Source organism: Phyllobates terribilis, unplaced genomic scaffold, assembly GCF_046119375.1.
Source record: "Phyllobates terribilis strain yellow unplaced genomic scaffold, ASM4611937v1 Scaffold_1__5_contigs__length_1240528914, whole genome shotgun sequence".
Taxonomy (NCBI): domain Eukaryota; kingdom Metazoa; phylum Chordata; class Amphibia; order Anura; family Dendrobatidae; genus Phyllobates; species Phyllobates terribilis.
Window position 1 is genome coordinate 665,551,723 of NW_027362761.1, and position 25,463 is coordinate 665,577,185.

The 25,463-nt window shown below is 46.4% G+C and overlaps 1 protein-coding gene across 1 annotated transcript in view; it reads right to left on the reverse strand.

The window, feature by feature from the left end:
• CACNA1S (calcium voltage-gated channel subunit alpha1 S) overlaps positions 1 to 25,463 on the reverse strand; it is a 1,485,309-nt gene that overhangs the window by 646,610 nt on the left and 813,236 nt on the right. Inside the window, exons 24-25 of the mRNA XM_073685020.1 lie at positions 17,040 to 17,092; positions 16,772 to 16,918 (exon numbers count right to left, since the gene is read on the reverse strand). Of these exons, the coding sequence (XP_073541121.1) occupies positions 16,772 to 16,918; positions 17,040 to 17,092 (200 nt within the window). The remainder of the gene's footprint in view (positions 1 to 16,771; positions 16,919 to 17,039; positions 17,093 to 25,463) is intronic.

The window sequence follows — 25,463 nt, forward strand, 5'->3', positions numbered from 1 at the left end:
AGGAATCCTCAACCGCAGATTCTTAGAGGACAACCAAACCATGTCACCAACCGTAAACAAAACCTCTTGACGTTTCCTGTCAAAGTACCCCTTGGATTTTTTGTTAGCCTCTTGAAGGTTACAATGTACATCAGTCCAAACTCTCTCCAAATCACCGGAAAAATTCTCCTCCTCCTGCACAGCCGATACCAATTTGGAGAATGATCCAAACGACGGATGTCTCCCAGTACAACAAAAAAAAGGAGAACACCCAGCAGAAGAGGACATATGGTTGTTAAGAGCAAATTCAGCCAGTGGCAGAAACTCAGACCACCCCTCCTGATTGTCAGCCACAAAACAACGCAAAAACTGTTCAACATCCTGGTTCTTTCTTTCTGTCTGTCCATTAGACTCAGGATGATATCCAGATGAAAATGACAAATTAACTCCCAACCTGTCACAAAAGGCATGCCAAAAACGAGCCACGAACTGAGGTCCCCTATCGGAAACAAAGTCAGTAGGAATGCCATGGAGCCTGACAATTTCCTTAACAAAAGCCTTAGCAAGTGTCTTAGTGCAGGGCAGTTTGATGAAAGGAACCAAGTGACACATCTTGCTAAAACGGTCCACGACCACCCAGATGACAGTGAAACCCTCAGAGGCAGGAAGGTCAGTAATAAAATCCATAGCAAGATGAGTCCAAGGTGCACTACGAACCTCTAGAGGGCAAAGCAATCCCGCAGCAGGAGCATGTGAAGACTTAGATCTAGCACACACAGTACATTGACGCACCCACTTAATGACTTCCTTCTGCCACCCAGGCCACCAAAAACTACAACCTACCAGTCTATTAGTCTAAGAAATTCCAGGATGACCTGCCAACCGAGACTCATGACACTCCACAAACAAATCTCTCCTAAAGTTCCTAGGCACAAACAACCTCCCATGGGGAGTGTTAGATGGGGCTTCCTCCTGGGCTTTCAGAATCCCATCTTCTAAGACGAAGTCCAATGCTGCAATCACAACACCTTCCTGTAAATTGCTCTCCTCCTCCTCGGTACCAACCATGGGAGAAAAACTGCGAGATAAAGCATCAGCTTTTACATTCTTGGTACCCGGGATGTAAGTAACAGAAAAATTAAACTGTGAAAAAAAAAGTGCCCACTTAGCCTGACGGGCATTCAAGCGCTTGGCAGCATCAAGATAGATCAGATTCTTATGATCAGTGAAAACCTGAATGGGAAATTTAGCACCTTCCAAGAGATGACGCCAATGTTCGAATGCGAGTTTAATCGCCAGCAATTCCCGATTACCGACATCGTAATTAAGTTCGGTCTCAGAAAATTTTTTTGAAAAAAAAGCACAGGGATGTACTCCATCCTTGTTTTCCTGAGACAAAACAGCACCGACCCCCACCGAAGAAGCATCAACCTCGACCAAAAAAGGCATGGTCTCATCAGGCTGCATAAGGATGGGGGCAGAACTGAACCTCTCCTTGAGATACACAAAAGCTTCAATGGCCTCAGTAGTCCACTGGACCGTATTCGCACCTTTCCTGGTGAGATCGGTCAGCGGCTTAACAATTATAGAAAAATTCTTAATGAATGTTCTATAATAATTGACGAAACCCAAAAATCTCTGTATCGATTTCAAACCAATAGGCCTAGGCCAATCCTGCACAGCCTGAACCTTCACCGGGTCCATCTCAAAGCCCTCGCTGGAGATAATGTAGCCCAAAAAACGAATTCTCTGCACAGCAAACTCACATTTCTCCAGCTTAGCAAAAAGTGAATTGTCACTTAACAACTGCAATACCTCACGTACACTCTGCCAATGAGACTCCAGATCCGGCGAATAAATCAAAATGTCATCCAAATACACCACCACATTCTTACCGATCAACGGTCTTAGGATGTCATTAATAAGGTTCTGAAAAAACGCTGGTGAGTTGATAAGACCAAAAGGCATAACCAGATTCTCAAAATGACCCACTGGAGTGTTAAAAGTAGTTTTCCACTCATCACCTTCCTTCATACGTAACAAATTGTATGTCCCCCGGAGATCAATCTTAGAGAACCACTTGGCCCCCACTAACTAGTTGAACAAGTCAGGAATTAATGGCAGTGGGTAGGAATTGTGTACTGTAATTTTATTAATTTCGCGAAAATCCAGACATGGACGTAAACCGCCGTCCTTTTTTTTAACAAAAAAAAAAATCCAACAGCCACAGGTGACTTAGAAGGTCTAATGTGATCGGCGGCCAAGCTCGTCTGTATGTATTCTTCCAAGGCCTTTCTCTCAGGGATAGTAAGATTAAATAAGCGACTCTTGGGAAGAGTAGCTCCAGGGACAAACTCAATAGTACAATCATAGTCCCTATGAGGAGGCAAAACTTGCGACTCCTCCTCAGAAAAAACCTTCCAAAAATCCTGAATAGGTACAGGTAATTCCCCTCTTTCCACAGCAGCGATGAGACCGTTACAACATTTATCATAACACTTAGGATTCCAAGATTTAATTTCATTGGTAGACCAGTCCAGTACAGGATTGTGCAATTTTAACCAAGGTAACCCCAAAACCACTGGAGAAGGCAAATTATTTAATACCGCCAAATCCAAATTCTCTTGGTGAATACCATTAATGGTGAGGGGAAATTCAAAAACCTTGTGAGTAATACATTTCAAGGGAGAGCCATCAACAGCAACCACAGAAATAGGAGATGACAAAAGTTTGGATTCTAATTTAAATTTTTCCAAAAATCCCTTATCAATCACATTGAGTGTAGAACCACAATCCACAAATACCCGAAATTCAATCAACTCCTCCTGGAATGAGGTGCTTCCAGAAAGAAATACTCCTTTTGAGTTTAAACAAGCTATACGGGCATAACTGACCTCTTTTTTTTTTTTCTTTGTTCAAACGAAGCACACAGTTCTTAATAAAGTGGTCAGATTTACCACAATAAAAACATAATCCCTTAGCAAACCTGCGGTCTTTTTCCTGAGAGTGGGGTGACATCGCCCCAATCTCCATCGGTTCTCCACCTTCCGAGCAGACCCTCTGAAAACTAGGAGCTGCCATAGCAGTAGATTTCTGTTCATTAATCCTAGCACGCAGTCTCCTGTCCACACGTATAGCTAATTGCGTTGGCTCCTGCAAGGTTCCAGGTTTTGGGAAGGCAATCAGCGGATTCTTAACCCTTTCACCTAGACCAGCAAGAAACAGACATTTTAATGCTGAGTCATTCCATTCCACTTCAGCCGACCATCTTCTGAAGTATGTACAATAATTTTCCACATCACCTGATCCCTGCTTCAAACGTCTTAATTCAGTTTCAGCAGATGAGACTCGATCAGGATCATCATACAACAACCCCATAGCAGAAAAAAAATCTTCCACTGATCTAAAACATGGATCATTAGGTTGGAGAGAAAAGGCCCATCCCTGTGGTTCTTTGCGCAAAAGTGACATTATAAACCCAATGCGCTGTGATTCATTCCCCGAGGATCTGGGTCTTAAACGAAAATATAATAAACAAGCATTTTTAAAGGAAAAAAAATCTTGCTGTTTACCATAAAAAAAATCTGGCAGTCCTACCTTCGGTTCGACAAAATGCGCTCCAGGACAGCTACTCACGTGTTGCTGGAGCTCGGCCACCTCCAAAGACAGTCCTAGCAGGCGTTGAGCCAACTCCTGAACCGACATCATGCTGATAACTGGATTTCTTTCCTTAGAGTGTTTTATTTTGGGCTGGACTTACTGTTATGAACTGCTACAAGCACTAAAGAAAGATAGGAAAACTGTCCCTACAATAGGACTAAGCTGATTCCCTACGATGCAGCGGGGGACCGGTTCCTTGTGAACAGACCCGCCTAAGTCCTCGGCTATTCTGAACGCAGACCTATAGATATAAGGGAGGGGTCCCTACAAGAACTAAGGACTGGGATATAGTTGGACACCTCCTAGAAGAAATTGTAGCAGAGCAAAGACAAACAAACAAAAAGTACTAGTGGTCCAAAGACCAAGCAAACTACAGAGTTAGGTACAAGGCACCTGGCAAGCTTAAGATTAAATGTAACACTGAAGTCCAGCAAGACCAGAAGGGCGGAACTGGATTATATAGGCAGAAAGTCATGTGACCAACAAAATAGAAAAAAACTAACAGGAGAGTTCTAACAGTGATTTTATTACACAAATATTCACTTCGCTTATCACGTACAATCCAAAAGTTGTATTATTGTTCTCATTTGTTTGTTGTTTGCGTTGTGAATAGTTCACACATTTTATGACACATTTATAATAACTCACCTGTATAGTCATCTAAAAAGCTTTAACATACTACCTGATTCTGACGCGCCCCCTGGGCCTGTGATGTGCAGGGGGATACCCGGAGCCGGATCGCTGGGGGTTGTAGTCCTCCGTGGCGGTGACCCGGTCCGTGCCCAGGGCGGTCAAACCAGTGGCAGTCTATTGGTATTGTAATTGTCCGACTACGCCACCCGTGGATTGCGGTCAGTGGGGACCGCCGCTGCGCTGCAGACCGCTGAGGCTGATGTAGTTTGCGCAGCCGAGTATGGGATAACTCCCCACGGGAGAAGTAATGCCTCAGGGCAGCTAATGTGGATGATGGGAGAGATGGTGTGAGCGTCCCAGTAGTAATGGTGCTGGTGCGGCAAGGAATCACAGAGACGTGTGGTGCAGTTCAGGGTCTTTACTGATGGTATAAAGCAGACCCTCCCGGGAGTACTGGTTAGCAGTAGGGGCCTGGTCAGTCTGTGAGCAAGCAGGATCTCCCCTGGCCAGGTGGAGTTGTAGGCCTCCCCGACTATCTGCACTCTTTCCTGGCTACCTTGCTCTATGCGGGTTGAAGTAGCCCACGTCCCTGAGTATACCGTGTGGTGCTCACCCGTATGGCCGGTGACTTGGGGCCTTCCGTTAGCCTTCGCTTCACGATGGCGGTGCTGGTCCCTTGCTTGTGACCGTGCCTTCGGGTTTCTAAGGCCGGAGGACATGGAATCCCCTGCCGGTTGGATTCTGCTGCTGGACCTGGATGTCCCCACAGCCTCGGACTCCGTGTCCAGTGTTAGTGTCTTCAGCCAAGGCGAGCTCTCTAGCTTCCAGCATCTGGCACTCGCTCCTGCTCCTACAGAGCTCCTGTTGTCACTTTCCCTGTGTCTGGAACTTCACTCCAGGCTCTGACTGACTGATCCCGCCCCAGACCCAGTTTATAAGGGCAGATTCCTCCCCTCCCAGGTCTGGGTGGGCCGTGTTGCATGCTTAGGGCTCCTGACCAGAGAAACCTCCCACTTGCTCTCAGACATAATACCTCTATTACTGTGGTAACCAGACCCCTGGGGTGCCACATTCCCCCCTAGTGAATTTTAGTACTCCGGGACTAAACACATTTTTCAAGAAACAAATGCAGGGTATAACAATAACACAATAACATATTTACAAGAAGCTTTAGTTCTTTAAAGGTCACGGCGTGTCCGCAACCGGGTGTCCATATCACCCAAGGTGAAGTTTTAAGGGAAGCAGGGGACCTGTCCAAAGCAAACCCCTTGCGTTGTCCTTGGGCGTGGCTGCAAGGCTGGAGCTAGCTACTTTGGGCCGCAAGTAGGCCACGCCAGACAGGTTTTCTCTTCCGCGGCCATCTTCACAAGAGGCACCAAGGTGCAACTATCTACAAAATTGTTCCGGTTATCCAGTGTCCATAACCTGTTAGTCCATAAAAATCTGCAGGGTAACTGGAGAAACATAATTAATAACAGGCAACAAACATAAACCATAAACAGTTAACAGATTAAATTCACAGTGCATTGGTTTAGATTCTCCAGCGAGCGGGCATTTGACCTCTAGTGACTCTAGTGGACCTACGGAGCTCACTAACTGGTCCTGCACTACAGGGTGTAGGAGGTGTTATGGGCAAGCTGGGCAGCTGTCTGCGCACTCTTTGGCTCACTAGGGGCACGGCAGGCTCACTACTAGCAGAGGGTTGATTCTCCTGGGCTGCTGGTGTAGACTCTTCTGCCTCCTGGGCCGGCTGCTCTTCCAGCTCTACCTGGTCTTCTGTAGGCACTTGAGGGGCTGGCTGGAGAAAGGTGAGGACGGGTACCACGACAGCGCCGTTTACTTGTGTCCAAGACCGGGGGAAGTCTCCGAGTACGGTACTGATCATTTCTTCCCTTTCCTCTGCGGGTTGAGGGTTATCTTGATCTTCTTCAGGGCTTTGCAGCTTCTCGGGGCACTTTTTCAGGTGGTCTCTGGAGACTGTGGCTGTGGTCTCTCCTCCATCCTTGCTGATGACGTACACCTTTGGATTATTGTGGCTTGAGGGCAGTACGGTGTATGGGTCCTTTTCCTACTGGTCGTCCAACTTTTCCTTTTCCTTTTCAAGACCTGCTCTCCAGGTACCAGGGGAACAGCGGGAGCATGTTGGTTATAAGTCCTCTCCTGCCTTTCTCTTGATTGACAGAGACTTCGCTCGATGCTCTCCTGTACTTTCCGGTACTGCTGCTGCCGTTCTGTATCCCAGTCTGCCTCTGGTGAGGTGTCCTCGGGTGTCAGGACTCCCATATGCAGGTCAACAGGCAGCTTACCAGGTCTTGCTCGCATTAGGTAAGCCGGGGTACAGTTGGTGGAACCTACCGGGATGTGGTTATACAGGTCCACCAGATCGGGCAGTTTCTCAGGCCACAGACTGCGTTCTTCCAGGGGCAATGTTTTTAGCAGATCTATCACCACCTGGTTCATCTTCTCGCAGAGTCCATTGGTTTGGGGGTGATAGGGCGTTGTTCTTATCTTCTTGCAGCCATACAGGTTGCAGAACTCCTGGAAGACCTCTGCTTCGAAGGCTGGTCCTTGGTCTGTCAGCACTTGGTCCGGGTACCCGTGTGGGCGGCAGAAGTGCAGCTGGAAGGCTCTGGCTGCTGTCTGAGCCGTCAGGTCTTTGACGGGGACCACCACTAGGAATCGGGAGTAGTGATCCACAATGGTTAGGGCGTAGACATACTCGCTTCTGCTTGGAGCCAGTTTAACATGGTCCAGAGCGACCAGTTCCAGCGGCTGCCTGGTGATGATGGGCTGCAGGGGAGTCCTCTGGCTGGCACGGTCCCTTCTTCTTAGATTGCACGGGCCACAGTCTCTACACCACCTCTCAATGGCTCCTCTCATGCCTATCCAGTAGAACCGTTCACGCAGCAGGAACTCCAGCTTCTTCCATCCAAAGTGCCCTGCCCCATTGTGGTAGGCCTCCAGCACCATAGCTGCGTCCCGTCTCGGTACCACCACCTGCCAGATCAGTTCATGTGTCCGGGAATTGACCATTCTGCGGCACAACTTCTCCTTGTAGAGGAACAGTCTGCTCTTCTCCGTCCACAGTTGCTTGGTCTCTTCCGGAGCATCTGGGTCTAGGCGGGCGTCAGCCTGGGTCAGCATCTCCTTCACCAGACGGACTGCGGGGTCACTGTCTTGCGTCTCCGCCCAGTTGTAGTGGGATAAGGGGTTGAACGTAGCGGATCGCTGGCCCCTCACACGGTGGGAATACTGGGTAATCCCATGACGGTGAAACGCAGGGAGTTCGATCTCTTCCAATTCTTCCGGATCCTCCCCTTCGTCCGGTAGGTTTGGCATCCTGGACAGGGCGTCCGCGTTGGTATTGGAGCGTCCTGCCCGGTATTTGATTGTGAACTCAAAATTGGACAGGCGGGCCATCCATCTCTGCTCCAGGGCACCCAGTCTTGCAGTGTCCAGGTGTGTTAACGGGTTGTTGTCCGTGTACACGGTGAACCTGGAAGAGGCAAGGTAATGCTTGAAACGTTCGGTTACTGCCCACACCACTGCCAGGAACTCGAGCTTGAACGAGCTGTAATTCTCAGGGTTTCTTTCCGTGGGTCGCAGTTTTCGGCTGGCGTAAGCAATTACCCGTTCTCTCCCCTGCTGGATCTGGGACAGTACGGCTCCTAGCCCGATGTTGATTGCGTCCGTGTAGAGGATAAAGGGCTGGCTGTAATCAGTGTACGCCAGGATTTCATCCCCCGTGAGGGCCATCTTCAGCTGGCGGAACGACTCCTCTTCCAGCTTTTCCCATTTGAAGGGTGGCTTCTGGTTTTTGGCCTTCCTGGACTGGCCTATCAGGAGGTCCTGCATAGGAGCTGCCTTCTTGGTAAAACCGGGAATGAATCTTCGGTAGTAGCCTACCAACCCGAGGAACTGCCGCACTTCCTTTATGCTGGATGGTCTTGGCCAGTTCTTGATCACGGTGATCTTGTCAGGGTCGGGAGCCACTCCGTCAGCACTCACCACGTGTCCCAGGTACTGTACCTTTGGCTTCAGTAGGTGACACTTTGAGGGTTTTACTTTTAGGCCATAGTGTGCCAGGGCTTCAAACACTTCTGCCAGGTGTTCCAGATGGTCCTCATAGGTCTTGGAATAGACGATGACGTCGTCCAGGTATAGTAGGACCGTCTCGAAGTTCCGGTGTCCCAGACAGCATTCCATCAACCGTTGGAAGGTTCTTGGTGCGTTGCAGAGCCCGAATGGCATACAGTTAAATTCGCTGAGTCCCATCGGGGTGGTGAATGCGGTTTTCTCCCGGTCCGCCTCTGCTACAGGAACCTGCCAGTACCCGCTAGTGAGATCGAAAGTAGAGAAGAAGTTAGCAGATTTTAATGCAGCTAAGGACTCTTCTATCCTTGGTAACGGGTACGCATCTTTGTGTGTGATACGGTTGACCTTCCTGTAGTCTACACACATTCTCATGGTGTTGTCTTTCTTTTTCACTAAGACTAGTGGAGCTGCCCAGGGGCTACAGCTGTCCCTAATTACCCCAGTCTCCTTCATGTCTTTTAGCATCCCCTTGGCGTGTTGATAGTGTGCAGGGGGTAAGGGTCGGTATCTCTCCTTTATAGGAGGGTGGTCTCCCGTGGGGATGTGATGTTCTACCCCCTTTACTCGCCCGAAGTCTAGCGGGTGTTTACTAAACACTCTCTCGTACTCTTGAACCACCCGATAGACTCCCTGTTTTTGGTGTGAGGGAGTGGAGTCAGTACCCAAATGCAGTTGCTGACACCAGTCCTCCATTGGTTTCTTAGAGCCGTTACCTTCCTCTGGTTGAGATGGAGGCAAGGGTTCCACGGCCTGTACAGAGTTCTGGTTGATGGTGAACAATTTGGCTAGCGTGGCATACCGGGGCAGGTATACTTCTCTCTCCCCGATATTTATGATGCGGACGGGCACCCTCCCATGGCGTACATCGACCACCCCCCGTGCTGTCAAAATGGTGGGCCTACTGTCTGAGTAGACGGGTTCTACCATTGCTTGGTAGTCTCTACCTCTTAGACCAATAGCTGCCCGGCACCAAATCATCATCTCACTTTTTGGGGGCATGGCAATAGGGAACGGGTCACACATTCTCACGCTACCTATCTCACCACCAGATAATTCCACCTGTTGCCGTTTCATCAGTGCCCGGATCTCTTTTTGGAGCACACGCTGCTGGCTGGAACTGGCGTTCTTGGCAACCTGCTGCAAAATAAGAATCACCTCTGCAAGACAGTTTTCAATTACGTTAGTACCTAGGGTTATTTTTGGGTGACTCTCGCGACGGTCAATGTCCACAATGATCAGTCCTTGTGCCGGCAGTTCAACCTTACCGACCTTGATGGTCACCTCTTTAAATCCTATCTGTGGCACGGGCTGACCATTGCTGGCGATAATGCTCAGGTCGTCATCTGGGTAGCGGGTTATGTCCGAGTCATTCCAGTACCGCTTGAAGAGCACGTACGGGATGGTGGTGACCTGTGACCCGGTGTCTAGTAGGGCACTCATAGGAATGCCATCCAGTACCACAGGCAAGACCAGACGTCCCCCTACGTATTTGTCACGCCAGTTCGATGGGCCTGATGATCTTAAGCCTGGGGGTTGGCCCTCTACCCCAGGTTGTGCCCGTTTAAATGACAGTACCTTGCCATATGTCCGGGTTGATTGCAGCGGCGGCAGATGTGTCGTCCGTCCTCGTTGTATCTGTCGCTGGGTCTTCCTCTGGCCGGTGGGGTCCTCCTCAGTCGGCGCCACGGGACATCCTCCGGTCCGGATGCCAGCTGGATCTTTCCTGGAGAAGAGACCTGTAAAGACTGCACAGTTCTGGTTAGCGCGGCAACACTCTTAGTCAGCTCTTGGACCTGATGGTGCAGGTCTGTTGCCGGGTTATTGTTTAAAGCCTGCGCATCAGCTCCCACAGGCCCTGCAGACAAGGGCGCCGCGTCCTGGTGATAAGTGATAGCAGGGCGCCTGTGGGTCACAGCGCCACCTGGTGCCGGTTCTCGGAGCACCCGGATGGCTCTGTCCTTGAACTGTGCAAAGTCCAGGTCAGGGTCCTGTAAGGCCATTGCCCGCAACTGGGTTCGGTGGGCATTGCACAGTAGACCCTCAATAAATTGTTCGGTCAGCAGCTTGTCTTCATTTCCCACGCTGTCAGGGTCTGCCTGCTTAATGGCTCTCAGGGCCTCTTGTAGGTTTAGAGCATAGTCTCTTATACTTTCATGTGCCCGTTGTTTGCACCCGTAAAATCTGAGCTTTATTTAGGCTGAGGTTCGGGTATCAAATGTGTCTTTCAGCCGGGCTAGTATCTCTCTGACAGTCCTCTTCTTCCCAGGTGACCAGGACTTTACCTCCCTTTGGGCTGCCCCGATTAACTGGGCCACCAGGATGCTCACTTTTTGCTCTTCTGTGAGGGGGTATACCTGGAAGAGGCTATCAAGTCTTTCCCTAAAGTCACTTAGGGTATGTGACTCCCCTGAGTACTGGGGTAGCCAGGTTGCCCCCGGAATATAGGGCATGGTGAATGGCATGACCGCTGCAGCGGTGGCGCTGGCGGCCGGTGTGGCGGTGGAGCTCCCCTCGGTGTCCGACATCCTCCTTCCCTCCTAGAGGACCGTGGCCTACCTTGCGATGCTCTTCTTCCGTAGGCCGCGGCTCCGCAGTCGATCGTCGGGGTTGAGGACCTGGCATCGCGCTCCGATGACGTCAGCGTCACTCTTCCTTCCTTCCAGGACCTTACGCAGCGTCAGAGCGTGGGGCGGAGCGTGGGGCGGAGCTTCGGACCTCGCGCGCTTTCGGCGTCCACGCCCCTCTTCTTCCCGTGCGGCATCCCGAAGATGGCGTCCGAAGGCGGGAAGCAGCTGCGGATGGCGGGAAGAAGGCAGAAGACGGCGGGAAACGGTCCAAGATGGAGTCTGATGGCGGGAATCGGCTCCGGACGGCGGGAAACTTCACCACAGGTAAGTTTAAAAGTCTCTTTTTCAGGCACGCAGTACCCGGTGGTTGCGGGCACGAAATCCTGCCGACTACGCCAAAGTTGACGCGCCCCCTGGGCCTGTGCTGTGCAGGGGGATACCCGGAGCCGGATCGCTGGGGGTTGTAGTCCTCCGTGGCGGTGACCCGGTCCGTGCCCAGGGCGGTCAAACCAGTTGCAGTCTATTGGTATTGTAATTGTCCGACTACGCCACCCGTGGATTGCGGTCAGTGGGGACTGTCGCTGCGCTGCAGACCGCTGAGGCTGATGTAGTTTGCGCAGCCGAGTATGGGATAACTCCCCACGGGAGAAGTAATGCCTCAGGGCAGCTAATGTGGATGATGGGAGTGATGGTGTGAGCGTCCCAGTAGTAATGGTGCTGGTGCGGCAAGGAATCACAGAGACGTGTGGTGCAGTTCAGAGTCTTTACTGATGGTATAAAGCAGACCCTCCCGGGAGTACTGGTTAGCAGTAGGGGCCTGGTCAGTCTGTGAGCAAGCAGGATCTCCCCTGGCCAGGTGGAGTTGTAGGCCTCCCCGACTATCTGCACTCTTTCCTGGCTACCTTGCTCTATGCGGGTTGAAGTAGCCCACGTCCCTGAGTATACCGTGTGGTGCTCACCCGTATGGCCGGTGACTTGGGGCCTTCCGTTAGCCTTCGCTTCACGATGGCGGTGCTGGTCCCTTGCTTGTGACCGTGCCTTCGGGTTTCTAAGGCCAGAGGACATGGAATCCCCTGCCGGTTGGATTCTGCTGCTGGACCTGGATGTCCCCACAGCCTCGGACTCCGTGTCCGGTGTTAGTGTCTTCAGCCAAGGCGAGCTCTCTAGCTTCCAGCCTCTGGCACTCGCTCCTGCTCCTACAGAGCTCCTGTTGTCACTTTCCCTGTGTCTGGAACTTCACTCCAGGCTCTGACTGACTAATCCCGCCCCAGACCCAGTTTATAAGGGGAGATTCCTCCCCTCCCAGGTCTGGGTGGGCCGTGTTGCATGCTTAGGGCTCCTGACCAGAGAAACCTCCCACTTGCTCTCAGACATAATATCTCTATTACTGTGGTAACCAGACCCCTGGGGTGCCACAATTCCAACTCATAAATCTCTCCACCTTTCCCAATTTAATATAAGCATTCTTCAACATGAGTATTAAAATATCATCATATAATGTTAAGGGACTAAATAGCCCGAATAAAAGATTCTCCCTCTGGAAAGAAATTAACTCCCAAAAAGCGGACATTATCTGTCTACAAGAGACAAAATTCTCTGAATCCAATCATCCCAAATTCGGCCACAAAAACTTTACTAACATTTTTGAGTCTACAAACAAGAATAAAAAAAAAGCGGGGGTCGCCACTATAATCAAAAATACCGTCCCCTTTAAACTTGAAGAAGAGGTTTCTGACCCTAATGGCAGATATCACATTCTTGTTTGTGGGGTCAGTAACAAGATTTGTACAATTGTAAACATTTATGCTCCCAACAAAAGACAAATCAGCTTTCTTAACAAGGTGATGAAAAAGATTTCCAAAATCAAGAAGGGAGAACTGTTCATACTGGGTGATTTCAATATGGTTCCTGATGGTCATATGGACTCCTCATCCCCCAGAAGATGTCTATCTGCTTCCCTAAACCCGTGGCTAATAAAAAATGAGCTGTTTGACGCATTTAGGTGTATCGACACTACCTCAAAAGAGTACACGTTTTTTTCAGACGTCCACCAGACTGCGTCCAGAATAGACCTTATTCTAACTGATGTCTTTTCCATCTCAAAAATTGAAAAAATTGAAATTCTCCCAAAAACTATCTCTGACCACTCCCCTTTGCTGGGAGAAATTAGGTTAGGCCCACCCCTCACTAATAGCTTTCTTTGGAAATGCAACCCGTCCCTCCTTTATTCACCAGAGTACAGATCTATAATTGAGGAAAATTTAAAACAATACTTCAATGAAAATGAAGATGAAACCATCGGTCCATTTACTCTCTAGAATGCTCATAAGGCAGTCCTCAGAGGGACATTGCTGAAACTGTCATTCTCCATCAAAAAGAAGAATAGGGCTAAAATTATAGAACTCCAAGCCTTAATTAGATCTAAGGAGGAGATCCAAACCAACACTTACCCACCCTCTCAAAAAATTGGCCAAGTAATTAATAATTTAAGAGTAGAACTCAAAAAAGAATTATTTGCCCCCCTCGAATCTCTAGTCAAGAACTCACAATTTAAAGTATATGCATCCTTGAACAAACCGACTAAATTTATGATGAACCGTATTAAGAAAAAGAGGATACAAAACAGGATTAATAAAGTTCTATCGGAGGATGGCACACTTAAACATCACCCAAAAGAGATAGTCTCCACTTTTGAGAAATACTATCATAAACTATATAATATTAACACAAATGATTCCATACCAAAGCCTAACAAAGAACTCATCAACAAATTCCTTTCCTGAATTAATCTACCAAAAGCCAGTAAACATGACTTAGAAACCTTATCATCCCCCTTTACAGAAAAAGAGGTCGTCAAAGCAATAACACAACTAAAACCCTAAAAATCCCAAATGCCCCGACGGATTCACCAACGAATATTTCAAAACGTTCGAATCTATTCTTACCCCTCACCTCACCCAAGTATTTAATAATGCAGCGTCTCAGGGCTCATTCCCAGACGAAATGCAGGAAGCCATAATCATACTTATACCCAAACCCAAAGGAAATCCGGAGGATGTCAAAAACTTCAGGCCCATCTCCCTTATAAACACCGATGTCAAACTATACTCAAAAGTGTTGGCAAATAGATTAAAATCTATATTACCTACCTTAATAAACAACGATCAAATTGGCTTTGTCGAAAAAAGACAATCTACAGACGGAACGAGACGCCTCATTAATATTATCAAATTATTGAATTTATCCAAAACCCCATCAATCCTCCTGACGCTTGACGCTGAAAAAGCGTTCGATCGTCTCAACTGGCTATATTTAAAACTTGCACTAATGAAATTTGGTTTTGACGAAAAAATTTTGTCTTCCATCCTCGCCTTATACTCTAACCTCTCTGCCAAAATATACGCCAACAATCACTTATCTAGGCCAATAAAAATAAATAACAGAACCAGGCAGAGTTGCCCCCTATCACCTCTTTTGTTTGCTTTGGCAATTGAACCCCTCGCAAAAAAATCAGGGAAAATGAAAATATCAAAGGGATACAGGCAGGCTCCCGACAATTTAAAATTAATCTGTTTGCAGACGATATCCTCCTTACACTAGCTGACCGCCTCAATTCGGTCAAAGAGGTAATAAACACCCTGGAAAAATTCTCAGAAATATTGTATTTCAAAATAAACAACAAAAAATCAAAAATAATCGAAATCAACCTAAGCAACTGCATAATAAATAAAATAAAAAAAGACTTGAACTACGATTGGGAAGAGGAAGAATTCACATACCTAGGAATCATTATCACAAAAAATCTAAACTCAATTATCACCAAAAATATGGTTTCAATTACAGAAACAATAAATAAAGACTTACAATACTTTAACGACAAAGACCTATCGTGGCTAGGCAAGTCGCTAATCCTGAAAGCATTTGTACTTCCTAAAATCTTATACGTACTAAGAAACCTTCCCTTAATTATTCCCGCCCCATACATAACCAAGATGCAATGCCTTACCAATACATTCATTTGGAGCGCTAAAAAAGCGAGGACCCCGACAGCTTTGCTATATAAAAACAAAGTTAACGTGGCATTGGTCTCATCAATGTGAACGCTTACTATTTAGCAAATTTAATTAAACAAAGCCAATACTGGTTACATTCAAAACACCCTCCAGCATGGATTGAATTGGAGACATTGCTCAATGGTAACCATCTTCCCCAAAATCTACTCCTTAATAATCTTTTCAAAAAATCCCGGTATACTCCATCCCACCCTATCTTCCAAGCTGCTTTATTTGCTTGGGGAAAGTTCATTACTCTCAATAGAAGCAAAAACAATTCAAATAACTCACTGAATTTTCCTCTTTCATATATTGCAGCAATCGACAATCACCCATTCCCCTCTCATTGGCCCATCACAGGCATAATCAAAATCAAAGACATTTTTAACGGTAGCAATTTTATTCCCTTCGCAGAACTAAAATCCAAATTTAAATTGACATCTGACGAGTTCATCTACTACTCAATGACTAAGGACATGATTGGGATATTTTTATCCAGCAGGAAATCAATGTCTGAGGCCTCTATAAACTTACTTCGTAATACAAACCATAACATCTTCTGGAGTCTGAAATATATTTACTCAAGTTTTAACAAAGACGCATTTTTTAAAAAAACTACATTCATGAAAAAATGGGAAGTAGACTTAAATACATCCTTCACAATGGAGATGTGTAAAAACGCCCTCTGCTCGTCATATTCCTCCAACATTTGCATGGCGTTACATGAGGGATACTATAAAACGTTATCACGTTGGTACTATACCCCTTTAAGGCTCTCGCATATAGACCCCAACAAGTCCCCTCTCTGTTGGAGAAATTGCGGGTAATACGGAGATCTGATCTACATTTTCTGGAACTGCCCCAAAATTAAAAAAATCTGGGCTCAGACGTCTAAACTAATTAATAACCTAACCAACCAAGAAATCACCCTTACACCCCAGAAGGCTCTCTTGTCCTTAGAGTTGGAATCACTGACCTCACACACTAGATACCTTATCATCCACATATGTTTGGTAATAAAAAATTCAATCGCATATAACTGGAAGAAACCAGATCCCCCTCGTTTCTTCAAACTTCTAGGCAGAATCTCACTCCATAAATCGTACGAGTTCAGATATGCTTCCAGCATAAATGGCTCAACAAGAAACTTAAAAAAATGGTCATTATGGTCAAAAAAATTCCCCGATTAAAGAGAAACCATAGACAGACAATCGTCATTCCCAAACCTTTCACACAGGTTTAACATGTTGTTCCAATGTGTCATTGCTAAGCATATTTGCTTTTACTTGTTATGTTTTGTTTTGATTTATATTATCATGGATAAACAATGCTAATGTACCTGATTACCCTCCTTCCCCTTTCACAAATCCCCCCCCACCTTTCCATCCCTCCCCCCCCATACAAAACATGTTCGAGTTTGTGTTTAAATGTTGATAAAATTCAATAAAAATATTGTGAAACAAATTCTGATGAAAAATACTTACCAAATACTGAACGTGTGAATGTGGCCTAATGCAGTTGAGCTTTAAGTTAAAGTGTAACTGTGTATTTAGGAGAACTTGCAACAGAACGTCCATGTCCGCCTCTAGGTCTGCTCTTCTTTCTTCTCCTCACCCTACCCTCTCCATAGAGCAATAACTTAAAACTCATGTCAGTAAACTGAGAATAATGCTACATTTTGAATATATATCTATATATTTATATGTAGTAAGAAAAGGTGTGCACTGTGAGTGATGTTATGACTTTAACATCAATATAAGGCATATACAAATTTTAATTACTTACTGTGGCCAGCCCTCAAAGGTAGAGATGGTAAAAAGAGACATCATTCCTGAGAGTACATTATCAAAATGGAAATCACTATGCATCCAAATTCTTGATTTTAATTGCAAATGAGTTGGGTCTCCATCTTCAGCATCAATATAATAACCCCTATGGATGAAAAAGCCAATGTTAAAATATACTAGCAAATTTAAATGTACAGGAAGAATTTCTTCCTATTAAATGAAAAAAAATCTCAGACACTTAGAAATAAACAGTACAAGGAGCATACCTGCACTCTTCCGCTGTCATCTTTGCTTTATCAGTACAGCTGTAGAATTTTCCCTAAAGATAAATAAGTACAACATAGTCATACACTTTACTGTTAAAGATTCTGCTTTACAGGCAAAAATAGGAACCTCCAGGGATCTCAGGTAAATGCTATGAAACAATATTACACTGCTCAAAAAAAATAAAGGAAACACAAACAACAGAATATAACTCCAAGTAAATCAAACTTCTGTGAAATCAAACTGTCCACTTAGGAAGCAACACTGATTGACAATCAATTTCACATGCTGTTGTGCAAATGGAATAGACAATAGATGGAAATTATTGGCAAGTATCAAGACACACTCAATAAAGGAGGGGTTCTGCAGGTGGGAACCACAGACCACATCTCAGTACCAATGCTTTCTGGCTGATGTTTTGGTCACTTTTCAATGTTGGTTTTACTTTCACACTCGTGGTAGCATGAGACGAACACTACAACCCACAGAAGTTGCTCAGATAGTGCAGCTCATCCAGGATGGCACATCAATGCGAACTGTGGCAAGAAGGTTTGCTGTGTCTGTCAGCGTAGTGTCCAGAGGCTGGAGGCTCTACCAGGAGACGTGGAGGGGGCCGTGGGAGGGCAGTAACCCAGCAGCAGGACTGCTACCTCCGCCTTTGTGCAAGGAGGAACAGGAGGAGCACTGCCAGAGCCCTGCAAAATGATCTCCAGCAGGCCACAAATGTGCATGTGTCTGCACAAATGGTTAGAAACCGACTCCATGAGGGTGGTATGAGGGCCCGACGTCCACAGATGGGGGTTGTGCTCACATCCCAGGACGCTTGGCATTTGCCACAGAACACCAGGATTGGCAAAGTCGCCACTGGCGCCCTGTGCTCTTCACAGATGAAAGCAGGTTCACACTGAGCACATGTGACAGAGCCTGGAGACACCGTGGAGAGCGATCTGCTGCCTGCAACATCCTTCAGCATGACCGTTTTGGCAGTGGGTCAGTAATGGTGTGGGGTGGCATTTCTTTGGAGGGCCGCACAGCCCTCCATGTGCTCGCCAGAGGTAGCCTGACTGCCATTAGGTACCGAGATGAGATCCTCAGACCCCTTGTGAGACCATATGCTGGTGCGGTTGGCCCTGGGTTCCTCCTAATGCAGGACAATGCCAGACCTCATGTGACTGGAGTGTGTCAGCAGTTCCTGCAAGATGAAGGCATTAAAGCTATGGACTGGCCCGCCCGTTCCCAAGACCTGAATCCGATTGAGCACATCTGGGACATCATGTCTCACTCCATCCACCAACGTCATGTTGCACCACAGACTGTCCAGGAGTTGGCGAATGCTTTAGTCCAGGTCTGGGAGGAGATACCACAGGAGACCAACCGCAACCTCATCAGAAGCATGCCCAGGCATTGTAGGGAGGTCATACAGGCACGTGGAGGCCACACACAATACTGAGCCTCATTTTGACTTGTTTTAAGGACATTACATCAAAGTTGGATCAGCCTGTAGTGTGTTTTTGCACTTTAATTTTGGGGGTGACTCCAAATCCAGGCCTCCATTGGTTAATAAATTTGATTTCCATTGATGATTTTTGTGTGATTTTGTTGTCAGCACATTCAACTTTGTACAGAACAAAAGTATTCAATGAGAATATTTCATTCATTCAGATCTAGGATGTGTTATTTCAGTGTTCCCTTTATTTTTTTTGAGCAGTGTATATACCTCCAAATGTTGACAACCTAGGATCCATTGAAGTAGTGTCAAATTGGGCTGCAGAAACCCCACCAATAGCGTTGACTCTGGGGGCCCTCTGTTCAGCTACATGCACATATTACGTTACTATCATTCACAAATTTACCTAGGCTTCTATATAATAATGAACTGGTAGCTTGTAAATTGAGTGATTGCATGGTCCCGTTGTCTGTAGATCGTGAATCAAGTGTATTGTGCCAATTATTATTCCTATAGGGGGCCCACTCCCACACAGGAGTCCACAGGGGGATTCTCCTGTTCCCCTGTGGGCCAGTGCGAGCATGTGTGGCGCCCCTGCGGGTTTAGTTGCCACAGAGGCACTGCATCTCATCCAGAGGTGTGGTACCCCACTTTCAGGTAAGGAGGGAGCACTACCTGGGACCCACACACCTACATCCAACACTACACCACTCCAGACCAACAGGAGGGGCAAGATGCACTTGTTCACTGCTGAGCCCTGTCCCTGGCTGGAAGGGGGGGGGGACCAAGAGAGGGGGGACCATTTAGTGGGTGTGGGTGGAGGAAGAAGTTCAGTGGAGCACAAAGGGTAGGAGTATAAGAAGAAGGGGAACCTTCTAGAAAGTGGTTCGGAGGTTCAGAGGAGAGGCAGTTGGGAGTTGGGAGCTCAGGAGGAGAACTGCTCAGGGGAGCAAGGAAGGAGTGAGACAAGAGTCGGGCCTAGTGAGAGAGCCCCAGGAGGAAAGTGAGGAAAGAAGAAAGGAGCAGGAGATATTATATCTATACATGAGAAACAATACAATTTCTAACCATTTTATGGCTTTTTTCTGAGCTAGTAAGAGGAATTCCTGCTCTTATTTCTCTGTGCAGCACACAAACAGAAGCTGCAAAGAACATGATACAGCAGCATGGAAGATATTATAGGACATTTCTGCATAGACAAGCTGTCAATGCAGCATTGAAGTGGGATGAATCACTTGCTAGAAGCAGAAGGATGATGGACTTGCACCTTTACATGTTCTCTCTCTGAATTGCTAAGTGTGTTAACATTTTGCTTCCGAAGGTGTCTTATACAATTTTTACCATCGGGCCATGAAAATAAAAACTTATTTTATTTCTAATAATATGTTGTTTTAGCTCAACATTGTTATTTTTCGCAAAGACTAAAAGGGCAAATCATAGTATAACTCCTAATGAGTAAAGCAGAAGTTCTCACAAATCAAGGAACTACCTGCCGTGTCTCTCTATTCTCTTCTTTCTAGCTAGAGAAGACATCTCCACTAACCTTGGCCAACTTTACTTGTCTGCTGCATCAAGGAACCCTACTAGTGATGAGCAAGCACTAAAATGCTCTGGTGCACGTTGCTCGGGTCAAGCAAATCGTAATGCTCGGGTGGTCGACCCAAGTAACGAGCCCAATGTAAGTCAATGGGAAACTCGAGCATTTTTCCGGCGCCCTCCCCCCCGCCCCCTCCCGGAGGTCTGGAGGGGAACTAAAAATTGGCCAAATTGATGGGAACAGTGCTGAAATTATATGGGAACAGCATAGGGAAAACCCCTGGAAGCATCTCTGACTCCCAGGTCACTGCTGTGAACATTGTTGTCAGACTAATAAGCCACTTTCAAGGACTCACAATGAAACATACAAAAACGAAGCCAAAATTGATTTTCCTGGAAAAAAATGTTAAGGGACTGTGACAAAGTCACTGGTAAAGTGGTGGAGGGGAGACATGTTTTGCTGAGGCATATTCATTAGGAGGCACACACTGTTATACACACTGTATTGTATGTTGTACATGTGCATGAGGCTGGAATTTGAACCCGTAAAATATTTACGTAGAGTAGCAGTAGGGTGGGCCCTCTGGAATTAATTCCCCCTGTGGACCCTAGGCACTCCAGTCCGACCCTGTATACTGTAATACTGGCATTGGTAACACTTTACTTCTTAATATACAGCTGATAGCAATTTGACTACCACCCTCCCAGCTTTTTGACAACTGACTCATTCAGTTCTAATCTTGTAGCTTCTGTCACAGTTCCTATTTGAAAAGAATGTGTAGAAAAATATTTCTCCCCTAAGCCCAGTTTAAACAGGCATTTCCTTAAAATGCATCTAAATTGAAATTGCAGAGGCCTACCAGACTGATGTAACAGCAGATGCACACCCCCAACAGGGCGCATGTTCAAATAAACCTTCATTCAACAGACTGGAAAATATGTCCCTCAGAATGGCCTAGGTAATAGGACACCTGCCATCACAGTGATCTTTCCTATACTCCTTTATCACTTGCTTTACGATAAAATACGGTAGCTATTCAATGAACACGCGATGCAAAAAAAAAAATTTTTCTATAAAATAGTTTTATTGTGTAAAAGCGCCAAAACATAAAAAATATAAATGTAGTATCACTGTAAACGTACTGACCAGAAGAATAAAGCAGCCTTATCAATTTTACCACACGAGGAATGGCATAAAAAAAACAAAAAAAAGATTCCTGAATTGTTGATTTTTGTTTAACTCTGCCTCACAAAAATCGGAATGAAAATGCAAAAAACAAACCCTTACATGGCTCTGTTGGCCAAAATATGGAAAAATTATAGCTCTCAAAATATGGCGATGCAAAAAATTATTTTTTGCGAAAAAAGCTTTTTAGTGTACGACAGCAGCCAAACATAAAAACCAGATATAAATCTTGTATCGCTGTAATAGCACCGACCTGAAGAATAAATTTGTCTAATCACTTAAACCGCATGAGGAACACCATAAAAAAATAAATAAAACCAATTCTTCACCTGCTGCTGATTTGTTCATTCTGCCTCCCAAAGATTGCAGTAAGGCCCGGCTCACATTTATCCTGCGCTCTATGCTGAGCACTTACATCGGGGTTTCAGTGTAAATCTCTGAAATACATGATTCAGACGGAACCCCTGGTGGAAGATTCCCTGTAATGAGGCTGATGGAGGCACCGTGGACGCCATCTGGCTTGTGATCCCATGGTGTCCATCTTTTTATTAGGCGTGCATAAAAGTGCCATCGGCCCCTGTATTGTGAACTTCTTAAAAAAAGGACACCGCTAAACAGAGGAGATTAATGTCGGTTTGACACGCCCTGATATTTCCGGTACTGGAAAAAACAGTACCGGAGATATCCGTGTCCATGTGCACCTATGTGAAAACCGTGTGCCGCATCAGGCGCACACATACAGACGCCTGGGAATCAGCGGTACAGTTAGCACTGTTCCCAAGCACCGGGTGCTGAATGCTGCCCTCATTGTCAGAGTGAGCACGGGACAATGTTGAGAGTAGTACTCTGCTCCCGCTGTGTCCTGGTGTAAAAATAATAATAAAATAAAAAAATCCTTATACTCACCTGTCTAAAGATGTCTCTCGCTGTAATTCACCTGACCACCCGCTCAAGCCGAGGAGCCGGGGAGAATGGCTCACTTCAGCGAGCGAGCCCCGGAACTGCGCTGAGCTCAGTGTGTCATCCCTGTGAGATGTTTTGCTGCCTGTGCAGCATGAAAAAAATGAACATGTCAACGTGTTTTGCCTACGGACACACGGTCCGTGGAAACACACTGACATGTGGAAACTGTCACCACACGTACCGGACACACTGAAGTGTGAAAGAGGCCTAACTCTGCTGTCTCATTATAGTGAATGGATCCCTTCGGTGTTCATCTGAATTACGTAGGAGCTGTGTATATGGAATCTGCATACTATTTTAGGAAAATCTGCGCTCCAGGAGGCACATAGCGCTCCACCCCTCTCGAGTATCACCGTGTGGCTAAGCAGTACTGTACAGGGTAAATACAAGGTATTTCTATATTCAGCAAGAATTGAGTGACAAATTTTGGTGCCATTTTTACTAGTGATGGGCGAGTACTAAAATGCTCGGGTGCTCGATGCTCGGGTCGAGCACATTGGAATACTCAGGTGCTCGACCCGAGCAACGAGCCCAATGTAAGTCTATGGGAAACTCGAGCATTGTTCAGGCGGCTCCCCCTCTGTAGAGGGCCTAAAAATTGCCAAAATCGATGGGAACAGTGCTCAAATCACTTGGGAACAGCATGGGGAAGACCCCTGGAAGCATTTCTAACTCCCAGGTCACTTCTGTTAACAACGTTGTCAGAGGTATTACGCCACGGACTCACAATAAAACATACAAAAACAAAACCAAAATGGATTTTCCTGAAAATATGTTAAGGAACATCCTTTCCAGGGTAATGACTTGTATATAAAGTAAAATAAATAACCAAAAACAAAAATGCTCCTCCACACCTTGGGCTATGTTCACACGTAATGTTTTTTGATGCGTTTTTGCACTTTTGCATTGCTTTCAACCGTGACAAATGCATTCACCAGGAAATGTAATTTTAACATTTTCCAACCTTATCTGGCCATGTGGTGTGTGAGATATTATCAGACACATCATGTTTCATTTATGAAGGAGGGACTCTGAAAGTCACAAAGCATATTTTTATAGGGCCATCAGGCGGCTTTACTCTTCTTAAAGGGCCAGCAGTCGGCCCTCACTATTCTTAGAGAGCCATCAGCCGGCTATGTTTTATTGTTCCCATTACTAAAGAGTGGGTCTCCTATACTGTTATTGTGTATGCAGTGAGTGGCAGGGCTGCCCAAAATTTGAACACACCCCAATACCCCTTTGAAAAGACTTAGAGGAGGGCTTCCTGAAAACAATGTTCCCATATTAGGAAATGGGTCTCCCATTATGTTTGCCTATGCAGTGAATGCAAGGATTTCCAAAAATTTGGAGGCACTCCAATGCCCCTTGGAAGAGACGTGGAGGTCAGAGGGCTCCTGAAAACAGTGTTCCCATCATTAGGAAGAGGGTCTCCCATTGTGTTTGCATATGCAGTGAATGCAATGGCTGACAAAAATTGGGAGGCACTCCAATGCCGCTTGGAAGAGATGTGGAGGTGGGCCTCATAAAAAAATGTTCCCATTAGAAAGTAGTGGGTCTCCTATACTTGTAATGCCCATGCACTAATTGTATGGGCTGACAAACATTTACCCCTGGGGGGTATACATGAACATACTGTATAAAAAAAATTTTTTGACGGTCATCATAAACACCCTTTATAAAAATTATGTGGGTCTTGCATCACGGACCACGGTCACCCTGCTGATTTGGTGGTGGAGGATGAGAATGAGGAGAAAGAGGAGGACAAGAGCAAATAGCCAAAATCAGGAAGCGTATACCCATGTGTGTGTGTGATGAGGTGCATGGGAATACACCTCCCAAAAAAAGACACTGGATTTGAGTTTATGTTACGCTGCTATCATTCGGTGGTGTTGAGAAGTCTGGCCCAATCCAGCCCTTGTTCATTTTTATAAGTGTCAGCCTGTCAGCATTTTCAGTTGACAGGCGGATGCGCTTATCAGTTATAATTCCATCAGCGGCACTGAAAACCCGGTCAAATAAAACGCTGGTGGCAAGGCAGGCCAGGACCTCCAAGGCATAGAGAGCCAGTTCATTCCACGTATCCAGCTTGGATACCCAATAATTATAAGGCACAGAGGAATCATGGAGGATGTTGGTACGGTCGGCAAGGTACTCCCTCAGCATCTTCCCAAACTTTGCACTCCTTGTGAGAGTACCCCACGCCTCAGGGCTTGTGCGATAGGAGGGGCTGAGAAAATTCTCCCAGAACTTTGACAGTGTTCCCCTGCCTCTGCTGGATTGAAGTTGTGTCTCTCTCGCCTGTACTCCTTGGTTGTCCAACGAACTGTGACCTCTGCCGCCAGCGTCTTCAGATGGGAATTTTTTAATAGTTCCACAACAAGGGCCTTCTGGTACTGCCCCATTTTTGTAGACCTGTCCGCCTCAGGAATAAGAGATATAAAGTTCTCCTTGTAGCGTGGGTCTAGAAGTGTCACCAACCAGTAATGACTGTCACCCAAAATTTTGAGAACGAGAGGGTCATGGGAAAGGCAGCGTAACATAAACTCAGCCATGCGTGCCAGACTGCTAACAGGCAAGACTTCCGTGTCCTCACCAAGAGGATGACTGACCATGCTCTCCTCCTCCTCCTCTCTGTCCTCAGGCCATCCACGCTGAACAGACGGTATGCAAGTTGTGCAGGTAGTATTGTCTATAGCGCATGAAACTAGCTCCTGTTCTTCATCCTCCTCCTCTTCCTCATTGTCACCCAATCCACATTGGGATGAGATGAGGCTGGGCTGTGTATAATCACCCTGTATGGTTCCTTGCTCCATCTCATCGTGCTCCACCTGCAATGCATCCTCTTTGATTGTGAGCAGAGACCATTTCAGAAGACAGAGAAGTGGGATGGTGATGCTAATTATGGCGTTATCACTGCTTACCATCTTGGTGGAGTCCTCAAAGTTTTGGAGGATGGTACATATGTCTGACATCTATGTCCACTCCTGAGGTCTTATGTGTGGAGTCTGAACTGAATACCGACGGCCTTGTTGATGCTGGTACTCAACAAGTGACCTCTTCTGCTCACAAATCCTTCCCAACATCTGCAGTGTAGAGTTCCAACGTGTGGGGACATCACACACCAGTCTGTGAGCCGGAAACTGCAAACGCTGCTGAAACACGGCAAGGGCGGTGGAAGCTGTAGGTGACTTTCTAAAATGGGTACACAGGCGGCGTACTTTAACAAGCAGATCCGGCAGCTCCGGGTAGGATTTGAGACACCGCTGAACCACGAGGTTAAGAAAATGGGCAAGG